At 39.7% G+C, this 24456-nt stretch overlaps 1 protein-coding gene across 5 annotated transcripts; it reads left to right on the forward strand.

The window, feature by feature from the left end:
* Nucleotides 1-1252: 1252 nt before the first annotated feature.
* GYG2 (glycogenin 2) lies at nucleotides 1253-20338 on the forward strand. Of its 5 annotated transcripts, none has more exons than XM_033000164.2 (9): nucleotides 1253-1890; nucleotides 7512-7653; nucleotides 9428-9602; nucleotides 10872-11034; nucleotides 11601-11727; nucleotides 12703-12925; nucleotides 14100-14240; nucleotides 15923-16033; nucleotides 17938-20338. In XM_033000164.2, the coding sequence occupies exons 1-9, from the start codon at nucleotides 1884-1886 to the stop codon at nucleotides 18097-18099; spliced, it is 1251 nt and encodes a 416-aa protein (XP_032856055.2). In that variant the 5' UTR covers nucleotides 1253-1883; the 3' UTR covers nucleotides 18100-20338. The 5 variants fall into 5 exon arrangements, with proteins under 5 accessions (XP_032856055.2, XP_042644280.1, XP_042644279.1 ...); XM_042788346.1 differs by having other exon boundaries at nucleotides 15909-16033; nucleotides 17938-18046; XM_033000165.2 differs by lacking the exon at nucleotides 1253-1890 and adding an exon at nucleotides 3864-4198.
* The last annotated feature ends 4118 nt before the right edge of the window (nucleotides 20339-24456 follow it).

Here is a 24456-nt window from a genome sequence, read left to right on the forward strand (position 1 = left end):
TCTAGTATTTAATTCGGGAGGGGGAAGGAATATAAACTGGCTTGTTAGACCATCAGAACTCTAACTTGTATTACTGATTCTCACATTTTAAGACTATTCTATACTGTAACAAAATTGCTGGTACACAAGCAGAACAGAAAATCATCTAAATGTAGATATTACTTCTATTGCTTTTGTTGATTATAAAGTCCCCCAACTGAAACAGATCTGCCAGTAAAACCACATACAATAGCGATCTTGCTACTCGTAAACATACTATTTAGTTGATCTGTCTATGTAAGCAGGTAACACATTTCCTGGGAATTTTGTTTCTGTGGGATAAATAAAGCCTGATTTCCTTGTGCTTTTATGTCCTTCCTTCCTTAATCTCCTCTGCCGCTACTGCAGCAATGACATCACCTTCTCCCGTGGACCTTCAGGATACTCCCAGCGTGTGAGCCAACAAATGCAGCACCTGGGCGCAGCAACACCGATCACTTGCACATTGTTGGGAATAAAGGTTTATTTTTAAAGGTGTGTGCATGTCCTTCGGCAGCGGCATCGCTGCCCTCCGCTAAGCACTCACAGCCTGACCCAAAGATGCCTTTGCTGAACCGGGGCAGCCTAAAACTGCCTTGCAGAGATACGCTGTGTGAATATACGGGCATATATATATATACATGTGAAAACATATATAGCACAGGCTCCCTGAAAACACTTATTTATTTACCTGGGTGACGAGTTATCGGCACAAGCTCTCTGAAAACATTTATTCAATTTACCTGGGTGACGAGTTATCAGCACAAGCTCTCTGAAAACATTTATTCAATTTACCTGGGTGACGAGTTATCGGCACAAGCTCTCTGAAAACATTTATTCAATTTACCTGGGTGACAAGCTATCTGCACAAGCTCTCTGAAAACCTCTTTTTGATTTATCTGGGTGACAAGTCATCAGAATGTGTGTACCCGTAAGGGTTATGGTGGCTACGGGGACGTTACGGGGTGGACTCCCGTCACTCGCGGTGAATCCCGTGTACGTGGGTTACCGCGAGCCGCGCCGGAGTCACGGTACTCGCGCTCCGAGGTCTTTTTTTTTTTTCCGCGCTCCGGGATCTTCGCCCTCAAAAACGCGGGTGTTTCCCTCAGAGGGCCGCACCGCAGCGCCTCCCCCCAGCTCACCTTTCGTCTTCTCCGTTTCCTCGCAGGAGCGTGCGTGGCGGGGGGGGGGGGGGGGGGCGGTTCTGCGATCTAAGGAGCGAGGGTGGCGGGAACAACGGCGCGTGGGTGGGGGGGGGAGTTGCGTGGATGACCCGAGAGGAGAGGCTCTCCGGAGGTGCCGCTGGCACCCACAGCCCCGCGAGCAGCGCGCAGGTGGCGGGATGGGAGGGAAGAGGAGATGAGGGAGAAGGAGATGAGGGAGAAGGAGATGAGGGGACCCCACACACACACCTTTCCCCCCCCACCCCCCACCCCAACCCGCCATGACGGGAGGGCGCCCCGGCGTGGGGTGGGCGCTGCCCCGCGGCGGCCAATGGGGCGGGAGCGCCGCGCCGCCAGGGGGCGCCGCAGTGCCGCCTCCGCCGCGCGTGGGGGGCGCCGGGGCCGGGGGCGGGCGGCTGCTCTGAGGGCCGAGCTCCGGGCCCTGCCCTGCCTCGGTGCGGGGGGCGAGAGGGGGGGGTTTGCCCCCCCCCCCCCTCAACTTGCAGGAAACCCAGCACGGGGAGCGGGGTGGGTCTTGCTCAACTCTCCCAAACGGCCTCTGCCGCTGCGCGGGAGTCCCTGCGGGTATAATTCACGCTGTCACTGCCTTCAGCAGGAAAAAGAGGCTCGAAAATCCCGTTTTGCGATTTACCGCGCCCGCCGCGGGCCGTGGGCCGTGCCCCAGCCCCCGCCGGCCGCAGCATGTCCGGTGAGTACCGCGGCTCCGGCGGGGCTGCCCCGGCGGCGTGGGCCGGCTCCCCACGGGGCCTCCTCGCACCCCGGTGTGGGCGAGGGTCTCTGGTGGTTCGTTGTCAGCAGAGTACCGCGCTGTCGTTAGCGGCTCCCGGTTTAGGGTTTAAACCCTTTGGCTGGCAGGGTGAAAGAGTTCAGCTCATTTGCGTGTTCTGCTTGGACAGATGGACGGGCCTACCCAGGCCTCTGTGGGCTTTCCCGGTGGATTTGCTGGGTGACGGACCCCAGTGGGTTCCCTCGGGCTGAGGCAGATTCAGAGGGACCTTTCTCAGGTCCTTTCTCCCATAGCACCGGTGTTGGGTTTAGCCAGTTATCCTTAAAGCCGTGAGGGGCTGGTTTAGGGCTCACTGCATGGGGTGGGTGCAGGTGCCTTTTTGTTTCTTGAACATGTGCTCAAAACTGAGGGACAGGTTGAGCAGCAGCCCCCCCCCCCCCCAAAGTTGGGTTTGTTGAACCCCTAGAAGGGTGTCCCAAACCCACCTTCCTCGGGTGTTCAGCCTGGTGGATCCCGAGTTTGAATTCATGTATGTGGCACTCGGTGTTGGGGGAAGATGGAGAAAGGGGGTCTGCAAATTAAAGGATAAGAGGACTGTGGGTTTGCTTTGCTTGTGGGTTTTTTTTGAAAGGAAGGTGGAAAGACTGGAAACGCCTAACCATGTGTGAAGTCCTCTGTGCTGTCTTTTGATTGCTTAAGCAATTATTACTAATTTTGTTCAAACTGTTATGTTACTATTTTGGGTTTAGTTTTGGGGCTCTATGCCTTACGCTTATTTTCATATTATAACATTGTTGCATTTGATTTTTCACAGGGATCAATTACTAGCTGTTGAATAACAAAATTGCAGGGTCTTGAAGCAGAATGTATCTGTTCCTAACTGAAAGATACATAGTAAAAGATACACAAAATGAGAAACAAGTCTTCCTTCTGTAGCCTTCCAAGACAACAATCATAATCCCATCTACTAAACTTCAGTACTGTTTTAATAAAGGATAAGGGAGAATCTGTTTTTTGATCAGGCAGAACATTGTTAGACCAGGAGAAGTATTGAGTGTCATCAAATGTCAGTTTATATTCTGTTATGAAAAGGTCTGTGTAAAGTGTTGGTTTTGCTTTCAGCAATATTGTGAATGTTTCAGCTGTTGAACCCAGACAGAGGAAGAGTGGGAATTAAAATCATCAGCTGTCATTTGTTTACCAGGGCAAGAACTGCCCCTTTGCTGAAAACGTGCACAGTACTTTCTGATGGTGGTCTGACACAGGTTATAGTCTGAAATCATTATTCATTTTACCTACTTATAACAAAATGCTTCTTGACTGCTTTTAAGGTCATGGGTGTCAGCCGGAGCAGAGTTTTCTGTTCCAAGTGCTTCTGCTATGGTTGGGCTAGGTCAGAGAAGTGAGAAGGCTCGTAGCTTGCTTTATCTTTGCAGTAGTCTGACACATCCCCACTGAGACATGCTGCTGGGGGAGGATGCATTGGGACCTATGTGTGGGAGGGGGAGTAAATTGTTGTTAGAAAACGTGATGTGAGTTGGGGCCGTGTTATGTCGCTGTCTCTCAGGATTCCAGAAAGGTGCTTTGGGCTCTGCGGGCACAGGTCCTGGCTGTGGCCTGCCCGTCCTGCAGGGTGAGCCTGAAGTAGAAGCGGGGAAGTGACAGAAAGAGCAGCAGATGGTACCAAGGAGGAATTTAAGAAAGCAATTGTACAATGTTGGTTAATATGAATGGCAGTACATCCTGGGAACCAGCTGGTTGGAGGCTTTTAGCTACTGGTTTATCTTCTCTTATTTTTATGCTTAAGACAACAATGCGTTATTTAGCATATGCTTGTAGGAAAGTTGTCTCTGGTCTCCTATTGCAATTTTGGAGTGGGCAACTTGGCAAATTTGAGTTGTTACTCTAGGAGCCACAGCTAGAGCACATTTATCCTTTCTCTGTTTATCAGAAGAAAGACTGAAATAGGTTTTAAAAGCTATTTTTAGTGGATTATGGAAAAAAAACCCTACCCTACTTAAACTTGTCTAGAAGCTGGCAAGGTGCATGTGGTTCATTCAGTGCTTGTTATTATGAGTCACTCCCAACTCTCAGTGGGTACCTAGTGTTTGTTGATTCCCTCTCTTTTTTCTTTGAACATCAAAGTGAGCACCACCCTGTCTGCTTGCTGGTGTGGATTCGAAGTAAAGCTTTTAGCTGCCCTGGAATTGGTTTTCAGGCCTGTTGAAGAATTTTGCCTCTGGCAGTGTCAGAGGTACTACTGCTATGAGTAAGTAGCATGAGAAGTTGGTGATCTTGGCTAAAAAATTGTAGGTTTCACATAAAAACACCCAGACTGTAGTGATTCACATCACTTTTGCTGTCTTTTCTGTGTTGCTATCTGTAGCTGCAGGGTGGGCTCTAAAATAACTCGCTAGAGTTTCTTGCTTGAAAAACTTCGGAGAAACTGTTGTTTGGTATTAAAACTGAGGAGCCACTGCTGATGGTAATGATTTCTGAATCTGCATCTTCATGTGCTGTATAGTAATCCAGAGAAGAGAAACGAGCAGATTTATAAATTCCTATGACAAGGTTTTAATGTAATTCTAATCATACACTTTTGTCATAATTCACTGAGAGTCAATGGTATTAGCCATAGGGTTCCACAGCTTGAAAACAATTTGCTTGAAAACTTAATACTGTGCACACTAGGTGTTTTCCGTGAAAAATCCTGTTGTCATTTAACAGAAGGAATTGAAAGTTATGCTCTTGACACTTTAAAAAAAAAAAAAAAATAAAAATCCAGTTGCAATGAATTTTAAATACCTACACCGGTGGCTTTCAAACTTCAAAGAACAGCTCTTTTTTTTTTTCAGCTTAAAATCAGTGAGTGAAACTCTGCATACATTAGATTTAATGCAGCATATTTTCCTTGATTTCAGGTAAATGGTTTACTTTCCCAAGTTTATATGAAAATCTGATCCTTAGTTTTCAGTCATAAAAAACAAAAACAACATTTACTTATAGGGACAGTCTTCCAAAGCACATTATAAATGAGGCAAGTCAAGTAACAGTTCTTCCTTGAAATCAGGGATTAAATGAAAATAATGATAAAACCTTTTGATTTTAAACCCGCTACGTATCCTTAATGGATCAGTCATGCTCCTATACAATTTTCAAATAGCTAGGACATGCTTCTCTCTTTGCACCAGAAATATTTTAATGTTACAGGGTTTCAGTCAGTAGTTCGATTATCTATTTAATTATTTCTGTAATAATTCACTTTATTAAGAAAGCCATAATATATAGCCCACATCTGATTCTCAAATCAGGCTATTAGTTTATTTTCTGTGTAAGGTATTAGCAAGAGTTTCTTATAAGCTGTATTTGTTTGCCATTTTGCTTCCTCATGGTTCTGACCACAACTTTTGCCCCAGAGGTACAGAGCATGAAAGCATTGTGTAGGATGTGGTAATTTGCCATAGCAGCATGCTGAACTATTTGATGAGTAGCTTGTATATTTTTAGAAGTATTACTTAAGTAAAGATTCAGCTTCTGTAGCTAAAAGAATTTGCAGAAGCAATAAGATTACATGCTCAGTTTTGTGGTTATTTTTTAAAACAGTATTTTAAGATTTAAACTCCCATTCATTTTACAGTTTGCTTTTTGTATTAACTTACCTTCCACTTTCCTTTCAGGAGTTGTTTTATTACCTTTATTTGGTTGAAGATGCTTGTTGCTTAACACAAAAATGCTTTTCATTTCTGACTTTTTATGTCTCTTGAGAATAATTTTATTGCTAAAGTAGTCTTCAGTGTTTTATTGTTTTTTATGTATGCTTATATTTTTTTGTTTAACCTTTTGGAACATTGCAGTAGGAACAGTTTACTTGCACAACTGCCCTTTTAAACCGCTCCATGTAAGCAACTCCTTATTAATTGTTTTCTGGAACACACTTGTTCAAGCTGTTATGATTACAGGAGATTTCAAAGCTCCTTTTCACATTTGCTTCTCCTGGAAATTGTGATTAAAAATGTTGTTGGAGTTTGTTTTTCCGAAGGATCTACAAACTGTTTTAAGTTTGGGTGGATTATTCAGTTTTTTAGGCCAAGTTTAACACTACAGGGGTTCTCCTGAGGTGCAGGGATCTGTTACAGTGTCAGCAAATGTAAAGTGTATGTCATTTATTTGAATTCAGGTCTGTCTGGAGATGAGTGGGAGGTAGGGCAAAAAGGGGGAAAAAAGACCAGTGGGTCTGTGCTTTGCTCAGAATTTAGAGAACACGACAAATGAAAATACTTAGTACCCGAGAGCTTGTTACCAGCACCAACCATACTTCACTGCATACCTCGATGTTAGGTTAGAGGTTTGAACTCATTAATTTTGACAGCTTCTGGCTGAGGCAGCCTTGAGGTCATTTGCTGGGTTCTCTGCAAGTAGCTCTGTGACATTCTTTCCCGGTGTCTCTCACAGAACCTGGAAACTGTATGACAGGGTGTTTTTGCTGTTGGTATTGTTTGGTTGTTTTAATTTATTTAACATAGTTGTTTGTCCCTTAAGATGATGGTGGTTTTAAACAAGTAGTTTAACACAAGTATTTATTGAAGCTCTGTAGAGCTCAGTGGAATTCCTCTCATCTGTGTGACCCGCTCATTTGGTTCTGGTTAATTTTGCAGCCTAGAAAGCTGGGGTCTTCCTTCTGCTCTGAGGATGCTGTTCAGCTTGCTGAATTGTAGGTTCTGCCTCTCCCCAGGAATACCCCAGTAACGGTGGTTCTTTCAGAGGGCAGAGCTGAAGAATCAGCCCCTGGTGACACTGCCACAGGCCTGGTATCTCTACAGAATACATTATGTCTGCTATTGTGCAGGAGTGTAGCTTGCTTACTTTTTTATTCTAACTTTTTTTCCCATGTAAGATTTTTTCCCTGTGTGTTTCTTGGCAATAAGGCACACTCCTGGTTTTCTTGAATCTACCTGAGGTAAGGATCCTTAGCTTCTGGGAGGTATACCAATCTCAGTAGCTCTTTCTCTGCGTTTGTTCAGCCAGCACCAGTTACTCCAGCACAAAGAGGACAGGGCAAAGAATAATGCCTGTTGGGTTGACTCAGTGAGGTTATGGAAAGGAGGACATTTCTGGATAGTACTTAAAACCCTGGGGTTTTTTCCTTAGCTTTTGACACTGTATGAACAGGAACATTTTCCTTATCAGTTGTATTATACTATGTTAGTTAAATGTACAATCTAAATATTTACAGAGTGCTTTTTTTTTTTTTTTTTTTTTTGATTACCATTCTGTTTAGGCAATAAGACTTTGAATTATTTGTTTAGGGCTAGTCCAAAAACTTCATACTCATTATTATGTAAATCAGGCAAAGAAAAAAAATAACAAAATTCATAAACATACATTCTGCAATCACATTCACTGGATTTTCTATTCAGTTGTGTCTTCTGGGGGAGTTTGGGAAAGAAAAATGCTTATCACAGGTACTGCAGGTTGTTATAAGCTGCAGCCTGTTGGTTAGCTGGAGGAGGGAGGCTGTAGGAACCTGCCAAAAGAGCTTATGTTTAAACTGTAAAGTAACTCTTCTGAATATTTGCTCACAGTAAGAGATCAAGCCTTTGTGACCCTTGCTACCGATGATGTGTACTGTCAAGGCGCCCTGGTTCTCGGACAGTCGTTGAGGAACCATATGACATCTAGAAAACTGGCAGTACTAATTACACCTGAGGTTTCCAGCAGGATGAGGTAAGAATTCATGTATTTTTGGAGGTTGATGGTATGGAAGAATAAACAACAGCATGAAAGATTTTAATAGGCTTCCTGTGGATTTCACAGCATTATGTTTAGAAGTTTCCCCTTGGCTAGCGATTTCTGAGAGAAGTCCCACATAACATCCATGATAAGATCATAAGCCTAATAGGAATTCACTTGCAGAAGTAGAGATTGTGGCTGGAAGTTTTTATAAGCCCGTAATTGGGGACATAAGCTGAAATTTTTGGAACTAAGATTTTAGTGTCTTGCTTTTGAGCCAAAATAAAGGCACTACTGTGGTTTGGGATTTTTTTTTTTTTTTTCTTTTCTTTTCCCAAGTGTTTATCTTTTAGAAGGAGCAAGACACATAACCACATGTGACATCAGAACTCTCCAAAAACTTGAGGGGCTCAGTTTCAGATGACTAATCCTCTTAAAATGCTGATGCATTGCTATCATGATGAGAAATTAATTTATTTTGGTGGCTTTTTTTTAAAAGCATAATCACTTTCCAATTTGGGTTATAACTTTATAGGCACTACAGAATTGCATGTACAGAAATGTCATTAGATCTGTTGAACTCAAGCCCCGTTATTTGAAGGACCGTGTTGCTTGCTAAAAGGAACATGACATGCCATAGCTACTTAAACTCTTAGTTCTGCTATGGCTTAGGAAATGTGCAAACTCCTGATTTCTGTAGGCCACGTGAAAGTATTTGCAGTGCATCTGGCTCAAGAAACATGCTTTCCCATTTTTGCTGTGATTCGATGTACCGAAATCTGGTTTTACAGGTTTTTTGAAGCACGGGTTTTGTCGGAATGCTGTAACCTTCCTGAGCGAATACTGTGTACATTTGACACCTGGGTGGATACTAAGTCCATCAGGTTTTCCATCCTCATTCAGTGGGGGAACAAAAAATCTTTGTAATATATTTTTAAATCAAGGATAGCATAAAAAAAAAAAAAATACATTACTGAACTATGCTTCTAAAAATCTGTACCTACTCTTATTTCTTTCCCAGTTAACTCCTGACCCTTGAAGGTGAGTCAAGCAAAAGCTGATGACTCTGCAATCCAGATAATAAGCATGGGCTTTTCTTTTTTCTGTGTTTGTACGACCCTCAGGACTTTGTAGTTAATAGTGTAACATAAATAAATAAGCTGTGTTTAAAAGACTTTTTTTCTTGTGTCTTGAAGGAAGATGACCTACTTTGGTATCACCTTTACAATTCCCGTGAAAGATATGCATAGAAGAAAGATGTCTTCCTAAAAGTCTGATTTGAGACAATTTGTAGTAGTGAGCAAGTACATATTGCCTGTTTTAAAAGGGGCAGTTTTGAAGCTGCATTTACTTGGGCATACTAGGTGCAAAATGACCAAGCTGGCAGTGCGTGCCACGTCCTGTGCCGTGCACGGGGAACACAGGATGCTGGTGTTCAGAGACAGCCGTGCAGGATGAAAGCTGTTTCAATTTCTGTTGGTGTTTCCATAGGAGATTAAGTAATTAAACTAAGGATTGGTTTCCCAAACGTACAGCATCTGTCACTTTTAAGGTGCTGGTGCCATAGTGGAAGAGGCAATGGTTTATGGGCTGTCACTTCAGCAGACGGTTTACGAGGACTTTTGACTTCTGACTTCTCATTTTAACCAATTGATCCAGCCTTTGTTATAATAAATGTGGTACTGTGTGTCGCTGTTTTCACGCCAGATGTGACCTCTCATGAACCTCTCTAAATTCCCTTCTTTCCCTCCACTGCTTGCTCTGGTAGGTCTGCCCTCCGCAGTGTGTTTGATGAAGTTATCGTGGTGGATGTGCTTGACAGTGCTGACTCAGTCCGTTTGGCTCTGATGCAGAGGCCAGAACTGGGTGTAACCTTCACCAAGCTTCACTGCTGGACTCTTACTCATTATAGCAAATGTGTCTTCATGGATGCAGACACATTGGTGAGTAGGGTGGGACCCGTGGAAATGTTTGTGTCAGTCTTAAAGAGCTGCTCTGAGTGTGGGATGCTTCCTTGTCAGGCAGCCCGCTGGCCTGTGAAGTGACCAGATTTGCTGGTAGTCACACGGTTGCAGGAGCTGCAGGTGGTGTATTTTGGCAATGCTCACGGTTTTGCCAGCTCCACAGAAATAAACCCTGTTTTGAGAGTAGCCTCAGGACTGTCCTCAAAAGATATCACAAACACACTCCATGGAAATGGGCTTCTGACAGATGTTTAAAATAAATCTCTCATATACTTTCATTTGGACTTATTCTGGTCAGGAAGGCAGGCCAGGTTTAAAATGGAGAAAATTAGAGGTGTAGAGATAAAAATGGCCATAATTTTGTCCAGGACAGTCATGTCAGTCTTCTCTTACACTTAAATGACTAACTTTAGAAGACTGGGATGCATTTTAATTTAATAGGATTGTATTTGAATTAGGAAGCAAATTAAGTTATTGTTCTCAGGGGGTGAGGTGGGGAGGCTTATGATTTCCTGCTTTACATTAACAGAGGAAGGCAAATATTTGGTTTTGTTTTAAACTCAATGAAGTAATCTTTATCCTAAAAAAAAAAATATTTTTCTTCTGTTTTTCACTGTGGCTCAATTGTGGGTGGGACTTTTAGAGACTGTACAGCTGTCTTTCCACCAACTTTAAAAGTGACCTTGTCCTTAACCTGATTGATTTTTATTTTTTTTTTTTTCCACACGTCCTTGTGAAGCTTAAAAAGCAAAGCAAAGCAAACCTCTGAGCTTAACTTATTTTAGAAAACTGGTAACAAGAGACAGTTTTTCTACTACGCCTTTACTCAGTCTGTTGCAAACTCAAATTATTTGGATTCCCAGCTTTCATTCAGCTCTGTTGCAGTTACTGAAAATAGTGGACTCTGGGAAGGTAATCTAAGAAACAAGGAAACTATGTGGTTTCATGGTATGTTATAATATTTAAAGGGACCTTCTGGAGCATCTCCAAGGTTCATGAAATAATTTCACAGGGTTTGCGCTTTTGTCAGAGCAATCCTGGAGAAGCACAATTAAAGTCACTTTACTATAATAAAAATAGAGGTTCTGACCCTTAGCATATTTTTGCATTGCCACTGCTTTTATGGTCTGCAAGTTATATACTTGGCCAAACTAGCAATTTACTTCATTGGTACTGATTTTTAGCTGCTCATGTTCTAGCAAAACATTTGCTCTAACAATTATTCTTTTTTTTCCTACTGTCTCTAAGGTGCTTTGCAATGTTGATGAATTGTTTGATCGAGAAGAGTTTTCAGCAGCTCCTGATTCTGGCTGGCCTGACTGCTTTAATAGTGGGGTATTTGTGTTCCGGCCTTCTCTGAAAACTTACAGCTTACTGCTGCAGTTTGCTGCTGAGCATGGCAGCTTTGATGGTAAGGGGCAAGGCATAAGGGATGAAGTGCAAGACATGGGATTCCTTCTCAGCAAGCTGTTTTCCATACCTTCCATGCTATCAGGCAGAACAGAGGAAGGCAGGAGTTCTCCGGGCTTTACGTAACTGTGCCCCCACAAAAATTTAAGGTGCAGAGCTTTGCCTCTTACACCGTACTTAAGACCCATTGAATTATTGCAGACTGTTCTTCCCGGAGAAGGTCAATGAAGGGACACTGTGTCTCAGCCTTACTTAGGAAGTTTTACTTTTGCTGTCTGGTTTAGGAGAGAGAAATACAGCTGATCTTCAGTCTTCTGTTCTGAGGGAGACCAAAACCCTTTCCTACTCCTTTCTTCTTATATTACAATAGGACTCCATTTACACTGAACTTGCACCGGAGTGGATCAGGTATTACTCACTTGTACCTGCTCACATGGCCATGTTGTCAAGTCCAAGTTTCAGTCACATGAACCCACCAATCCCACCCCCATCCCTGGATGTGAAATTTTGATGTAAATTTGAGTGTACGCATAATTATGGTAATACTGTTGCTTTTATATTCTTTAGGAGGTGATCAGGGCTTGTTGAATAGCTTCTTCAGCAACTGGGCAACAGCAGATATTGGCAAACACTTACCTTTCATCTATAACTTAAGCAGCAGTGCTGTATACACCTATGTTCCTGCTTTCAACCAGTAAGTAGTAACACTTCTGACTGACTGTAAACCTCCGTAGTTTGTTACTGTTCTGTTATAAGAGAGAATAATAATGGCATAGTCTGTTGTTTATAAACTTCAGTAGTCACAAATGATGTTATGTAAAAATCACGCAGTAGAACCTATGTGCAATACAAATGTCTTGCATCTGGACACAGGGCATGTCCCAGAGTTGGCTACAATGTCTCATATGTTGTTTCAGATGAGCTTTTCTCATGTTTGAAAATATGAAATTACTTCAGCATTGGGTTCTGACAGCTTTGCTTTCAGAGTTATTCCCATCTTTTCCAGTCAGTTCTATGGGAAACAGTTAATTGTATTTTTCTTTAATTATTTAAATTATTTCTTAGGTTATTCCATGAAACAGAATTTATGCTAGTAATTATATGACTTCAGACACTGCAGTTAGAGAAACTTTTCTGGCAGAAGGCAAGTTGGATTTTAGGGTGTCATAAATTACTGTTTCAGTTGCACAAAACACTCAATGGTGAACTTAGGACAATGTATTTATTAGTAATTTTTAATGTGGGATCACTAATAACCAATTTTGTTGATTCAGTGTTTGAAGTGGTATTTATTTGTTTGTGAACAGAGTATGCAGGAGGACTGGAAATGGTACTGCATAAGCCTGTCAGTGTCCTTCATGAACATTTCTACTAGAATCAGCAGCTGGAAGCAAATGACAATGCAGCCTTTTGTTTTCTGTATGCTAAATGAGACACAGTAAACTAATAAGATAGAAAAAATACTAATACATGCCCATATTGAATGTGTTGCTGTGGCAAAATGTCAAAATTACCTCATATATATATAAAACATAATACATATGTATATGTAATATATATGTTATATATAAATATATACACACATATGCTCATATATATGTATAATATAATATATATATGTTTTTATATATATATTTCATGTATAGACCTGTATGTTTAATCTCTACAGTTTTGGTAGAGATGCCAAAGTTGTTCACTTCTTGGGAGCAACAAAGCCCTGGAACTACAACTATAACCCTCAAACAAAAAGAGTTGTGCAGGATGGCACCACCTCTGGATCTTTTCATCAGCTGTCGTTTCTTGCCCTCTGGTGGAATATATACAGTGCCAGTGTATTGCCTTTGTTAGAAATACATCAGGAGAGGGAAGAATCAGAATCTGAGGAAGGCAAGGTAACTAATAAGGGGTTAGTGGGAATATACTGGAATCACAACAAAAATCCTGAAAAATATTTGTTTGCTAGAGGAAGAAATTATGTGGAAAACCAGTATCTGTTGGTTGGTAGTAGCAGTGATTGCTTGCTTCTAGAAGTATCTAAACTAGCAGTTTAGGAAGGATTTTTAGTACTATTGGCTTTCCAAAGATTTCCCCTCAGCCCCCTTCTTAAATGATGAAGAGTTTGTATGGGAACGTATGTGTAGAGATTCTGCAAATTAAACACAAAGTATGATACAAATTAACCAGAGAAGGTGATAATCTGGCTGTGAAACAAACAGGCTTTTGACTTTTTGAAGCCAAATCGATGTAGACCATCAAATGAGCCCTTGAACTACAGTAAAATTTACCTTTTCAGAACTGTATTATAACTTGTTTTATGAGGCTCATGACAAATAAATCAGATTTGCAAAGGCAGTGTAAATTATGTTTAGGATGTTACATACAGTATTCAGATGTCATCAAGCATTTACTGAGCTCTTTAAGCATTTTTTTTTTCTTTAAAGGAAGTGCAGCAATATATGGTTTCCATGACTAGAGTAAAAAAAATCTGATGATAAATAGATGATTTCTTGGAGACCAGCAGCACAAAGTAATGAATAGGAGAAGCACAACTTTTAATTTTGTATCCAGACATGACAATTTAGATCACTGTTATGCATATGTAAACATTTTCTTATTTTTTTTATAATATTAGACTATTACCATCATTGAACTAATTGCATGGTCCTATAAGATCAGTTGGAGAATTACTATCAAAGCCCCGAGTTGGAATTTGCTTTGTTAACCTCATGACAAATTGGAAAACAGAGGAAGAAATGGGTAGTTTTTGATCTCATACTTCAGCATGATTTAATTTTTAAGAAATTGCACAGTAAAGGAATATTTCAGCTAAGGTAACATGAAAGTGGAAATACCTGTTAGATTTACCTCTTGATGACACTGGCACACTCAAAAATGCAAAAATCTAAATTGCAACATGCTCTGAATCTGGGACCACAAACTTTTCTGAATTTATTAACTTAGTCCTTTAATGCTGAAATCCCTGTAAGAAAGTGAAACTGTTGTAAATAAGATCTAATTTTGCAAGAAATTACTATTTCAGTGGTGAAATGTTCTTGTTTTTGTTAGCACGTTTTCAGTGGAGTTGAAATGACACTGAAAAAGGTCAGTCCTTCTGTGACCAATTCAGCGCAAATGCCCGTGCTTCAAGAGCAGACATATGAAATATATCCCACAGTGTGTTCACCAGAGGAATTCACTTTCAGAGCTGTAAGTATGTTGTATGTTACCATGTGCAGCAACAAAGTAAAATGATATATTAAAATGAGATTTTTAAAATTATGCTTCTAATCTGGGAGGTTATATCTTCTTCAACGTAGCTGTAGCTATTAAATTTTCTTTCTAGCATCAGAAATAGTCTAGAGAGTATTTATTTTCTTTAATCTTTAGTCATGCATGCATGAAGTGTCTGGAGGTTAAGAGTTTGCATTGAATTTTACGAAGAGATTACTTGCTGAATGTTGTTAGGTACTCAATAAACTGTAATACAAAAAAAAAAAAATTGTTACCAAAGTAATCTTTTTAATATTAATACTCTTGTGAGTTAATATATTTATAACTAGAATCCTTTCTATCACTTCTCTGTAGAAAACTTTTTTCCTCTGAAATGTCGACTTGAAAAACTGTTCCCCAAATTCCTGTGATTTGGGTAACAAGGAGTGTCTTAAAAGAATCCACTGACAAATGTTGCCGGGGTCCTGGTTCTTTTGTCGCTCCTGTATTTGGGTGTTTCTCTTCCACTGACTCCCCTTATTTTATGCAGAAATTAAGTTGGACATAATAGTGCAATGTTTCTGCAGGTGCAAGTCATGACGTGTTGCATGATAAACCATGCTACAGCAACGTACAATTAGCAGAAAATAATGTTCTAATGTCATCTGTTATTGTAACTGGTGGACATCTCTCTACAGTTTTTACTATGTTCAGTGCTTCCTCCCTTTAGATTACAGTTACTCCATAAAATAAAACTGTAGCCTTCCTTCTTTTCTTTCCCCTTGAGTGTGAAGAGGCTGAAGGAAAACTGCAAACCTTCTACCTCTCTAATTTAAAAATTTGTTGGCAAAGGATGTGTTATCTTCTGTGCCTCGTGCATCTGACTCCATTGGAAATGCTCAAACCAGACAGGTGCAGTTTCCAGATGTTCGGGGTAAAAAAATCATAATGTTCACTTAAAGTAGTGTCATTCAAATAGAAATTTCTTTTGTTTTGTAATTACTAGAATTGGTTTATCAGAAGGTCATAATAATTAGAAATTAATAGCCTGATTCTCTTCTTAGGAATACCATCACGACACTTTTTGCTGGTTAGCTTCTATAGTCTTATGGGGATGGTTTTGGTTTTGATGGAAAAGACTTCAGAATGGGGTTTGTCTGCCCATTTATGTTTTGATATCTGGAAAAAGGCAAATATTTGGGGCAGTGTTCTTTGAGCAATCTATTTTACCTCTGTTTTGGCATTCGTTGTTCTTTTCTCATTTTATACATATGAAAAGCTCACGAGTTGTAGAGCCAAGCTATTATCCTAAAATGAGATTTTTCTCATTGGAGTTTGGCCTCGTGAATGGTAGGCATCTACTGTAAGCTAGCTTTCCAGGCTGCTTCTGTAGTCACTGAACAATGACAGCCACTCTTGAACCTGTTTTAGGATGAGATGAGCTGCCCTCTGGAGGTACTTATCCTAGATTGATTATAGTAGGAGCTTAGATTCAGTGCAATTTTGATAGCTAAAGCTGGGTAAGATGAATATTGTCCAATTGTGCTTTGTTCCTTTTCCTCCCGTCTACTGCTTTTCCTTAACCCAAGACTGAAATCTATCTCTACCATCTGAATTCTCATGATAAAGAAACTATGAAAAAATATTTGCCTAATAAAACCTTAGTGGCTGTATTTTAGCAACCTGTATGTGAAGTTGAACAAAGCGGTTCCAACGTCCACCTCTCTGAGCCTGACAGACCTTCAGAACAACTTGTATTTCATCCTGCGTTTCAGGAAACCTCAGAACTGGTACACGTAGCTTTCTGCATTGTACATCTCTTAATAATTGCATGCATATCTTTGCTGCCAACATAATGTTGGGAAATCTCAACTAATTATGGTGCAATGTGCAAATAAATTCTTTAATTTTTTAGCTACGTAATTCCTTAACTGCTTCCAATACTGGGGTGTGATCCCTTTCTAATTTTCTTTTAAAAACGTATAGTTTTTAAATGTGTATTTTCTCATACTAGCCCCCAAGTGATAACATGCATGGTGTTAATTTTACCTCTCGGATACTAATACAAGCAAAGTGGTTTCTTTGGTTTTTTTTTTTTTTTTTTTTTTTTTTTTTGTTTGTTTGTTTGGTTTTGTTTTGTTTTTTTTTTTTTGTGTGTTCAGTTTGGTTTTTTTTTTTTTTTTTTTTTTTTTTTTTTTTTTTTTTTTACTCTGTTGAAGTGATGCATTTCTCTGGGCAGAGGGACAACAGTGCCAGACTTGACATTGATAGAGGTGGCAGGGTGTCAAGGACTTGTATCTTGTAAGGTACACAACACAGCCTTTTTCCTAGTGAGGCCTGTTGTATGATTATGAAGCACTACAGTGAAATACTTTAAGACAGAAACAAAACTGTAGATGAAACTGTAGGTCCCATGCAGCCCGGGGGTGTTTGGGCCCTATTTAAAATTCTTCATTTTTAAAAACATGGTGATTCCTGTATTGTTGTTAATGGCATCCAAAACTGTTGATCAGGCTTGCCAATGGTAAAGAGAGGAATCTTCATGAATTACTTCAGTTATGTGCATACAAAGCCTGAAAGTTAAATACATATTTGCATATATAGGGAGCGAGCATGCTCTTCAGAGTATTTATTGATGTTTAAAGTCGTGTACCGAGTGGGACCCAGGTGGGGATACATATAGAAGGATGCAGTTGCCTAAGCATATAGTGTCATGTTGACTGTTTGAAATACCTTACCTGGTCTGCAGGTGTGGGTCTTGCACAAGTCCTGTGCTTTATCTGCCCCAAATCAGCAGATGTCATGGATATTCCAGGGCACTTAGGCAGTTTAAGCCACCGATTCCTGCCCATTATGTTCTATTCTGAAACATTTTTATATTGAATTTGTGAGGATTTAACTGGAAGGCCATTCCAGTTGATTTCTATTTTATTTATAACACAAGATGAGTTGTTTGCCCTGGAGCCTCTTGGTGTAGTACTTAAAGAAGGTTTTCAGTACCTGCCTTGATTAGTCCTTGTTATATTTCATCTCTATTACTGGTTATAATTGTCTGGATGTGCTGGTTTTACCAGCATTGGTCAATCATGGACACAGCTTTTCTTTTAAATTGTCACTAATAATGTGTCTTGCATTTGGGCACCTATGATAACTTGATCTTGAACTGTTTTGAACCATCATTCAAAATGAACTAGTTATTTCTGTAAAGAATAGTGTTGATCTGTTGAAGTAGTTTATATGGGTAATGTGTCTCACATCAGCTAAATAATACCGACCTCACTGTAGATCAGATAAAACAAGTGACCAAAAATTCTAGGAATTTACATGCTAATGACAGCCTGTTGAAGACAAAATTTGCACAGATACATGGTTACACTCTATTGTAGGAGGTATTCTACTCTAAATGGATCGTATTTGTAATATTCTCATTGTGTTGTTGCTGAGTAGGCTGAGGTCTGAGTTAAGACAAAAATAAATAAATGTTTGGTATGCTCAAAGGTGCAATGACTAGTAGTAAAAGCACAGGAGAATGAGATCACGTTATAAAAACCAGAATGAATGTTTGAATAGTTTGTTTTGTTGTTTTAACTGGGTCTGTACAAAGCAGAGGCTTGACATTTAGGGTTTAACTTCACAGCACAGAAGTAAGAACCACCAAATGACTGTTTTCCCACTGTCCTGCTTCTTCCCACAGAATGAGGTCGCACATTCTGTTTCAGAGCTGATGATTCACTTCAAACCAGAAGAATCAAGTCCAGAAGACGAACGGAGAAAATGGGAGGAAGGGCGCATGGACTATATGGGGAAAGATGCTTTTGAACATATTAAAAAGAAATTGGATATGTTTTTGCATTAAGATAGAGTGCACTGTAATGGCCGTCACGATCTATGTTTCTTCTAGAAATGCAATCCCTGAATACTTGGCTATCTTCATAGTTCAATTGACACCAAAATTGAAGAGGTAGATGTGGATCCTTATATATTTTGGGGGGAAGATTAACAGAAACAGACTCTTGTTTATTATCTGTGTGCCTCATCTTTATTGATCTCCCCTAGTGCCTTCTGAAATATAATGAAGGGTAGCCTCTGGGTTTGAACTCTCATATTTATCCTTCTTCCCTGCTCCTCCTCATAGCATTCTGCAGAAGCAGTCGTGTGTGAAACACATTGGAAGTTAAGATTATTTCAAAAGTACTTTTACCTTTTAGAAGATGCTATAAAACTATTTAAATGAAAACTGTGTTCTTGAAACCAAGTTAACACTTTCAAGGGCAGAGTGTGTAGGCTTCAATAGGAGAAAAAAGCGAGAAGATGAAATACTGGCTTTATAGGAGTCTGCAACCAAACTCTTTAATTTAAATATACTTAGGATTAGAGGAAATTCAGACTTCATCTGAGATCACTAGTGGATGTTCTCTCTACTTATAGGAAGCTGCTCAGCTTCACCACCACCGTGATGAAGAGTGGTGTTAAGACTCTCAAGATAGAATGATAATGTATGTCAACCTTTTATGTTGTTGCTATAGGATACTCTTGTTTTGTTAATTATTGTTAGCTTTACTCCTTGAGTAGTCAGAGGAAGAAATGCTGACACTATGTTGTAAACCTTCTGGTGCTTTATATCAATTTGTTTACAGTACTTCAAACTGCAGTTGACAAAGGCTCCTTCTCCTTTGGCACGGTTGCCCCATACTGCAGGCAGTTTGAGTGCAACTGAAAACACATTTGGCACTTGTTTTAGTAAACAGGCCCTTTGAAGATCTTTTAAACAGTAGCTGTGTGTGGGAACTAATAAATCTGTGAGTGTAGTTCCAGAAAATTCTACTGATGAGCCTCCATTATCTTAAGGATTCTTAAGGGGCATTGCTTTGTTAATTTGGGCATTTAACTTTGACTAATCTCAGCAAGTTTGTCTTAACAAGGGAAAAGAAGCACTTTGAAAGAAGCAAACTTGACATGCACAGTAATATAATAACAGATTTGACACAGTTATTCATAATGCTACTCAATATTGGAGGAAGAATTCTGCAGTGCTGATGATGGACTTAAAGCATGTTTCAGTCTTAATATGTCACTAATTTTGGTACAGGTGTACCTAATGAAATAACTTGGGAATTCTGTTAAAAAGTAATGATGTAACATTATGCATCAGAGCGATTGCCACGGATGCTAGTGGAGAAAAAGGCAGAGTAGGAGGGAAGGAATTTTTGTTTCCATTTTCTTCCACCAGAAAGGATGAGGGGTAGGGGTGGGGAATAACTTGTATAAATTAGGAAAACATCCCTTAAAGGAAGAAGAATTATCTTTGACTGATTTAGAATTACTTTCTAATATTCACAAAGGTTGATTTGCTTTTACTTTTGTGTGGTATTTCTGATTTTCATCTAGTTCGTTCTTTCTTTTTCATTTATTCTAAGCACTCTTAACGTGGGAATCTCTTTGGTGGGCCTGCTGAATTGCAGCTTCTAGCTGAAGTTAGATGTTTAGGGTCTCGGAAGTCGAAGAGATAGATGCCCAGAAGGTGCTGCTTCTTAATTTCCCCATTGATCATAAAGGGACCCTCGATATCCTGCCTCTCCTGGGTGGGTAACCGTTGCACATTAACCCAGGTGGGTGCGTCCTGCCTCTGGCTGCCTGTGGCCCCGTGCGGCACGGCGCGGAGATTGCAGCAACTGCACAGCACTCACCCACGTGGCATTTGATCTGCTGGTCATCCCTGTTTCTTAGTGAACTCGTGCACCTCTGAGAAAGGTCTCTGTTTAATAAGAGTTATTGCTAATATGATTCAAACGGCTTTTGGTGACTGCAGTTTTAGATAGTCTTCAATGTGAACTCATGCTTTACACAGCTGTACTTTTTGCAGTACCTACTAGATCTTACTGGGCACATTAATTAGATTATGGGAGAAAAATTACTGACGTTAAATCAGTAACTGAAAGGCTTTAAAATAGGCATATGACTGTAGTAAAAAGAGCTGTCGTGGAATACATTTGAAAGTGCTAATATGTAAAGTGGTACCGTGTGTGGATTATACAATGTTTTACAGAGAAATGTAATACATCAGCATCATGGAAATAAAATAGAAATGGAAAGGATGTGAAGTCATGTGCTTATCAGATGATGGCGGGGCTACAGGTTGTTTATGCTGTGCCTGGGATTATTATTTGTGACTGACCGGTTTCTTTAATATGTTTTTTTTTAATTTTATTAAATTGCTTTTGAGACATTAGCACTACCAGCTGAGCTGAATTAAAAGGTGTGTTATAATTATTTCTACAGACATACATAATTACAAGCTTTAGGATCTCTTAACACAACAGTAGTTGGTCTACTGTATTTCATGGAAAAGTATACCTGTGGTTAAAAACCCTGCCCAAGTTTTTGTGTATTGCATTCACACACAAAAATATTGAACTAGTTACAAGTAAGGTAGTGCTGTAGTGGATCTGAGCACAGTACTGTTGTCACTGGAGTGTGAGAAGGGAGAACGAATCCGGAATTTGCAAGTGCTTTTCTCTCACAGACATCGTTCTGAAATCTTTGGGGCCACAGGCGGCAGGTCTGGGGGGTGTTACGGGCTGCACATTGCCATGAACCACTGGGCTGAAGTTCGCTAAGACTTGGAAGAAACATTTAGCAATCTTCCCCGAGAAATTCTTGCATGTTCAAGTGTGGTGCAGCCCCAGGTATTTTTAGGGTAAAGAAAGTTAAGAAATGCAGGCTTTTTGGTGGCACCATTGCTCCCTAAACTAGACATACTTTCACTTCAGCAATTTTGAAAGTGCTGTAGAATAACAACCCCAATGAAATATAAGGGGGGAAAAAAAAATGGCATGGTAAAATGGGAACCACTGACGGTGTTTTACCAGCTGGTCTGCGCGTGCGTGCGACTGAGAGTTTTGTCAATGTTGTTTAAGCCCTAGTGACCTGAGAAGCAGCTGTGGGGATTTTGAAAGGCTAGACTCTGACCTATTGCTGTGTGGCAGACTCTGTATTTAAAGAGGACAGCTTGTTTTTTAAAACAAAACATGCTGAGTCTTCCTCTGTCATGTGCTTAGAGTTATTCACAGCCAGACTTAGAGGGCAATTTTATTTGCCATGCAACAATTTTATTGGGTGCTCTTCATGTATAAACAGGAGATAGTGTGGGTGTGCCACAAAGAAAATTCTTCAAAATTTTAGACATGTGGGTTAAAGTGCTTTCCTACTTACAGGAAAAGGAGACTGTTGTTCTTGAAATACTGTTCCACTTATTGCCTGGTGTCTTGCAAGGACCTTTCCGATTGGGTTGTTCTTGGGAAAGAAGTTTTATTTGTCTCTCTAGTTCAGTCAGCTTGCATCAGTTGTTTTGTAAGGCTGGTATTTGAAAAAAGGCTTAGTTTTATACCTTGATGTTTCTGTCCCTGAATGGGAGGCTGGGTTAGTAGTAGGTGGCTTTAGACATTTGCATGATGCTCCTGAAAGAGCTACTTGTTCAGAAGAAACAAATCTGCAGCGTGCCTGTTTATTCCTTAATGGATCTGATTCTGTTGTTTTGTTAATCTAAACTGGTTTGATTCCTATGACTTTGAAAATAACATGAGATGGGCCTGTTTTCTTAATTCACATCTCTAATATTTTTACCTTTGTGTAAAGGTGTTCAGGTCAGTCTATGGGGAAAAAAATGTTTGCTTTTTCCCCCCAGTTTTCTCATTGTCATTTTGGCGTTTTATTTCTGTGGTTTTGGGTTTTGGTTTTGTTTTTTAAATCAGCCCTATAAATGATATTAAATGCATAGCAGTCAATTCCTAGGAAGCCTGCAAAAATGCAAGTCAGTTAATAATAGTCGTTGAAGTAGACTGCATTTTCAGTACGTTGGTTGCAAAACACTTCAGCTGAAATTCTGTTCATACTAAGTTGGCTGAGTCATAAATAATAGTTTATTTGGTGCTGGGTTAAAGGTGACACTGAAGCAATAACGTCGCATCCTGGTATAAACTTTGAACTTGTAATAATAGCATACTGTAATTATAGCAAAGGTAGTTAAAAAAATAGAATTATATATAATTGACTCTAAACACTGTAAGAACTAACTGTTAGAAGACTGACAATGATATGCTATGAATAAGGGAAAAAAATACAGTTGCAGCATTTTTCCTGAATTTTACTTTGACTGTTGATAGAACCCTTTCAACTTCAACAAACTGGAGGAGAAAAAAATTAAATTCCAAGAGAGCCAGCCTCCCACTTATGATTATTTTAATACTTTTCCCACTTCAGGATGGCATGATGTTAACTGCCTTGGAAAAGTGCTTGCTCCCTTTTATGGTACCGTACAGAGTTCTGAGCCATGATAAGTATAGGTAGTTTTCCTTTAGATGTGTAATATCAGAAACAGGTGATTTGTTTTATTTTAGAGGAATATTATTTTTAAAGCTTTCTTATAGTTTTGTTCCAAGTATTTAGTACTAATTGCATGTGGTGGGTGGCTGCCTGTTTTATGTTTTGTTTAGTTTAAAGACCTTTTTTTTTTTTTTTTTTTAACCTCCATAAATTCCTCGTGTTTCCAAACCTTTTACTTACAGCTTTTAGACAAATGGCAGAACAGAAGTCAAGGTTGTTTGGAACCTGTAGTATCCCCATTTATCTCAGAAATATGGGCTTGTTTGTTTTGGGGTTAGTTTTTTTGTGTGTTGTTTTTGTTTTTTTTTTTTTTTTTTTAATATTTATTCTTGCTTTCAAAAGATCTTTGTAATACAGTAGTAGAGTAATTCAAAGAGAAACTAGTTTTTTAATAAATTTGATTTTTACAGAGTTGTTTAGATTTAACATTACAATCAAAACATTCTCCAGAAATCCTCCAATGCTTTTTCAGTTCAACACTATCTATCTATCTATCTATCTATCTATCTATCTATCTATCTATCTATCTATCTATCTATCTATCTATCTATCTATCTATCTATCTATCTATCTATCTATCTATCTATCTATCTATCTATCTATCTATCTATCTATCTATCTATGTGTGTGTGTGTGTGTGTTTTAATGTGCTGTGAGCAGAAGTTTTTTGGATATTTACTCCTTTTTTTTTGGTCATTGATGTAAGTGCTTCCCAAATATATTCAGAGTCCTCAGGAGTTTCAAGCCGGATAAATTTTGAGCTCAAATTGCTTTTCTCATTTTATCTATTACACAATTATTTTGCATCCTCAAATGATGGGATTTTGTGATTCATGTGCTGGCATTCCCTTGGGTCCCAGCAGGGAGCAAAGTGACACGTCTGCTATTTAAACACGGTAAAGTGAGATCTCTTAGAGGCTTATTGTCTTACTGCTGTGAGACTCACTAATTATTTTGTTGAGTCAATCTAATGCAGCAATTCCAAATGTTATTTAATAATGTTCCAACTAGATGCAAGTCAGCTTCGTACAACACAGATGTCAAACAGTTCAGCCACAGCTCCTTCAGTAAAAACAAATTTCATTTGTTAGAGTAATGCTTCCCTCTCGATGTTGTCTGTATTTAACCACGTGTAGGCCCTTTCTCCTATGGTTAGCCCTGGCTTGGAGATTTGCCAGTTGTCTCGGGTTTTCCCAACAAGCCATTTTATGTGGTGCTTGTTCCCTTCTACGAAGGGAGAGACGATGAGAAAAGAAGGGAGAAAACATATAATTTAGCTTTTATTCGTACATTCATATATTTTGCAAAAGATTATTATAGATGATTTTTCAAGCAAATCTAGGTGACTGACTTAATAATACTGAAAGAAATAAATTCTTCAAATGCAAACAGTTTTTCTAATAGCTTTTTAACCTATTAATGCATTTTATGTGGAAGTGTGGACCAGAACAGCGGTTAAGTGTGATGTTGGCTTCACCAGCCTTATGGGGGATATAATTTCCCAGGAGATCAGAATAATAGCTTGTGCAGAGCTTGCATGCTCTAGGTAGAGTGTATACAAAGAGAACAGGAACCACTCCATGGCTAGGATCTGCAGAAAACAGGTAAAACAATTTACCTCCTTCCCCTGCTTACCACGGTCTCCTCAAAAGTTGCATCTTTTAAGATACATTTAGCCTCAGATACAGTGAAAGGCATTTAGGACTGAAAATGGCATTGCCTCCTGCTCCCCCCGTGTTTTCTGCAGTGATGCTGTGCATCTTAGTCAGTGATTTCCCACTACTTGGTTCTCCTTGCCCCCTGCGGATTACCTCTGTGCGCAGTCTGCCCT

This window comes from Tyto alba, unplaced genomic scaffold (genome assembly GCF_018691265.1).
Source record: "Tyto alba isolate M040663 unplaced genomic scaffold, T.alba_DEE_v4.0 Super-Scaffold_14, whole genome shotgun sequence".
Taxonomy (NCBI): Eukaryota; Metazoa; Chordata; class Aves; order Strigiformes; family Tytonidae; genus Tyto; species Tyto alba.

Excerpts from the sequence above, each read along its gene's own strand:
- GYG2 (XM_033000164.2), top strand. Across the intron at positions 9,603-10,871 it reads TCATGGATGCAGACACATTG|GTGCTTTGCAATGTTGATGA; the intron begins GTGAGTAGGGTG and ends ACTGTCTCTAAG. Across the intron at positions 11,728-12,702 it reads TATGTTCCTGCTTTCAACCA|TTTTGGTAGAGATGCCAAAG; the intron begins GTAAGTAGTAAC and ends TAATCTCTACAG.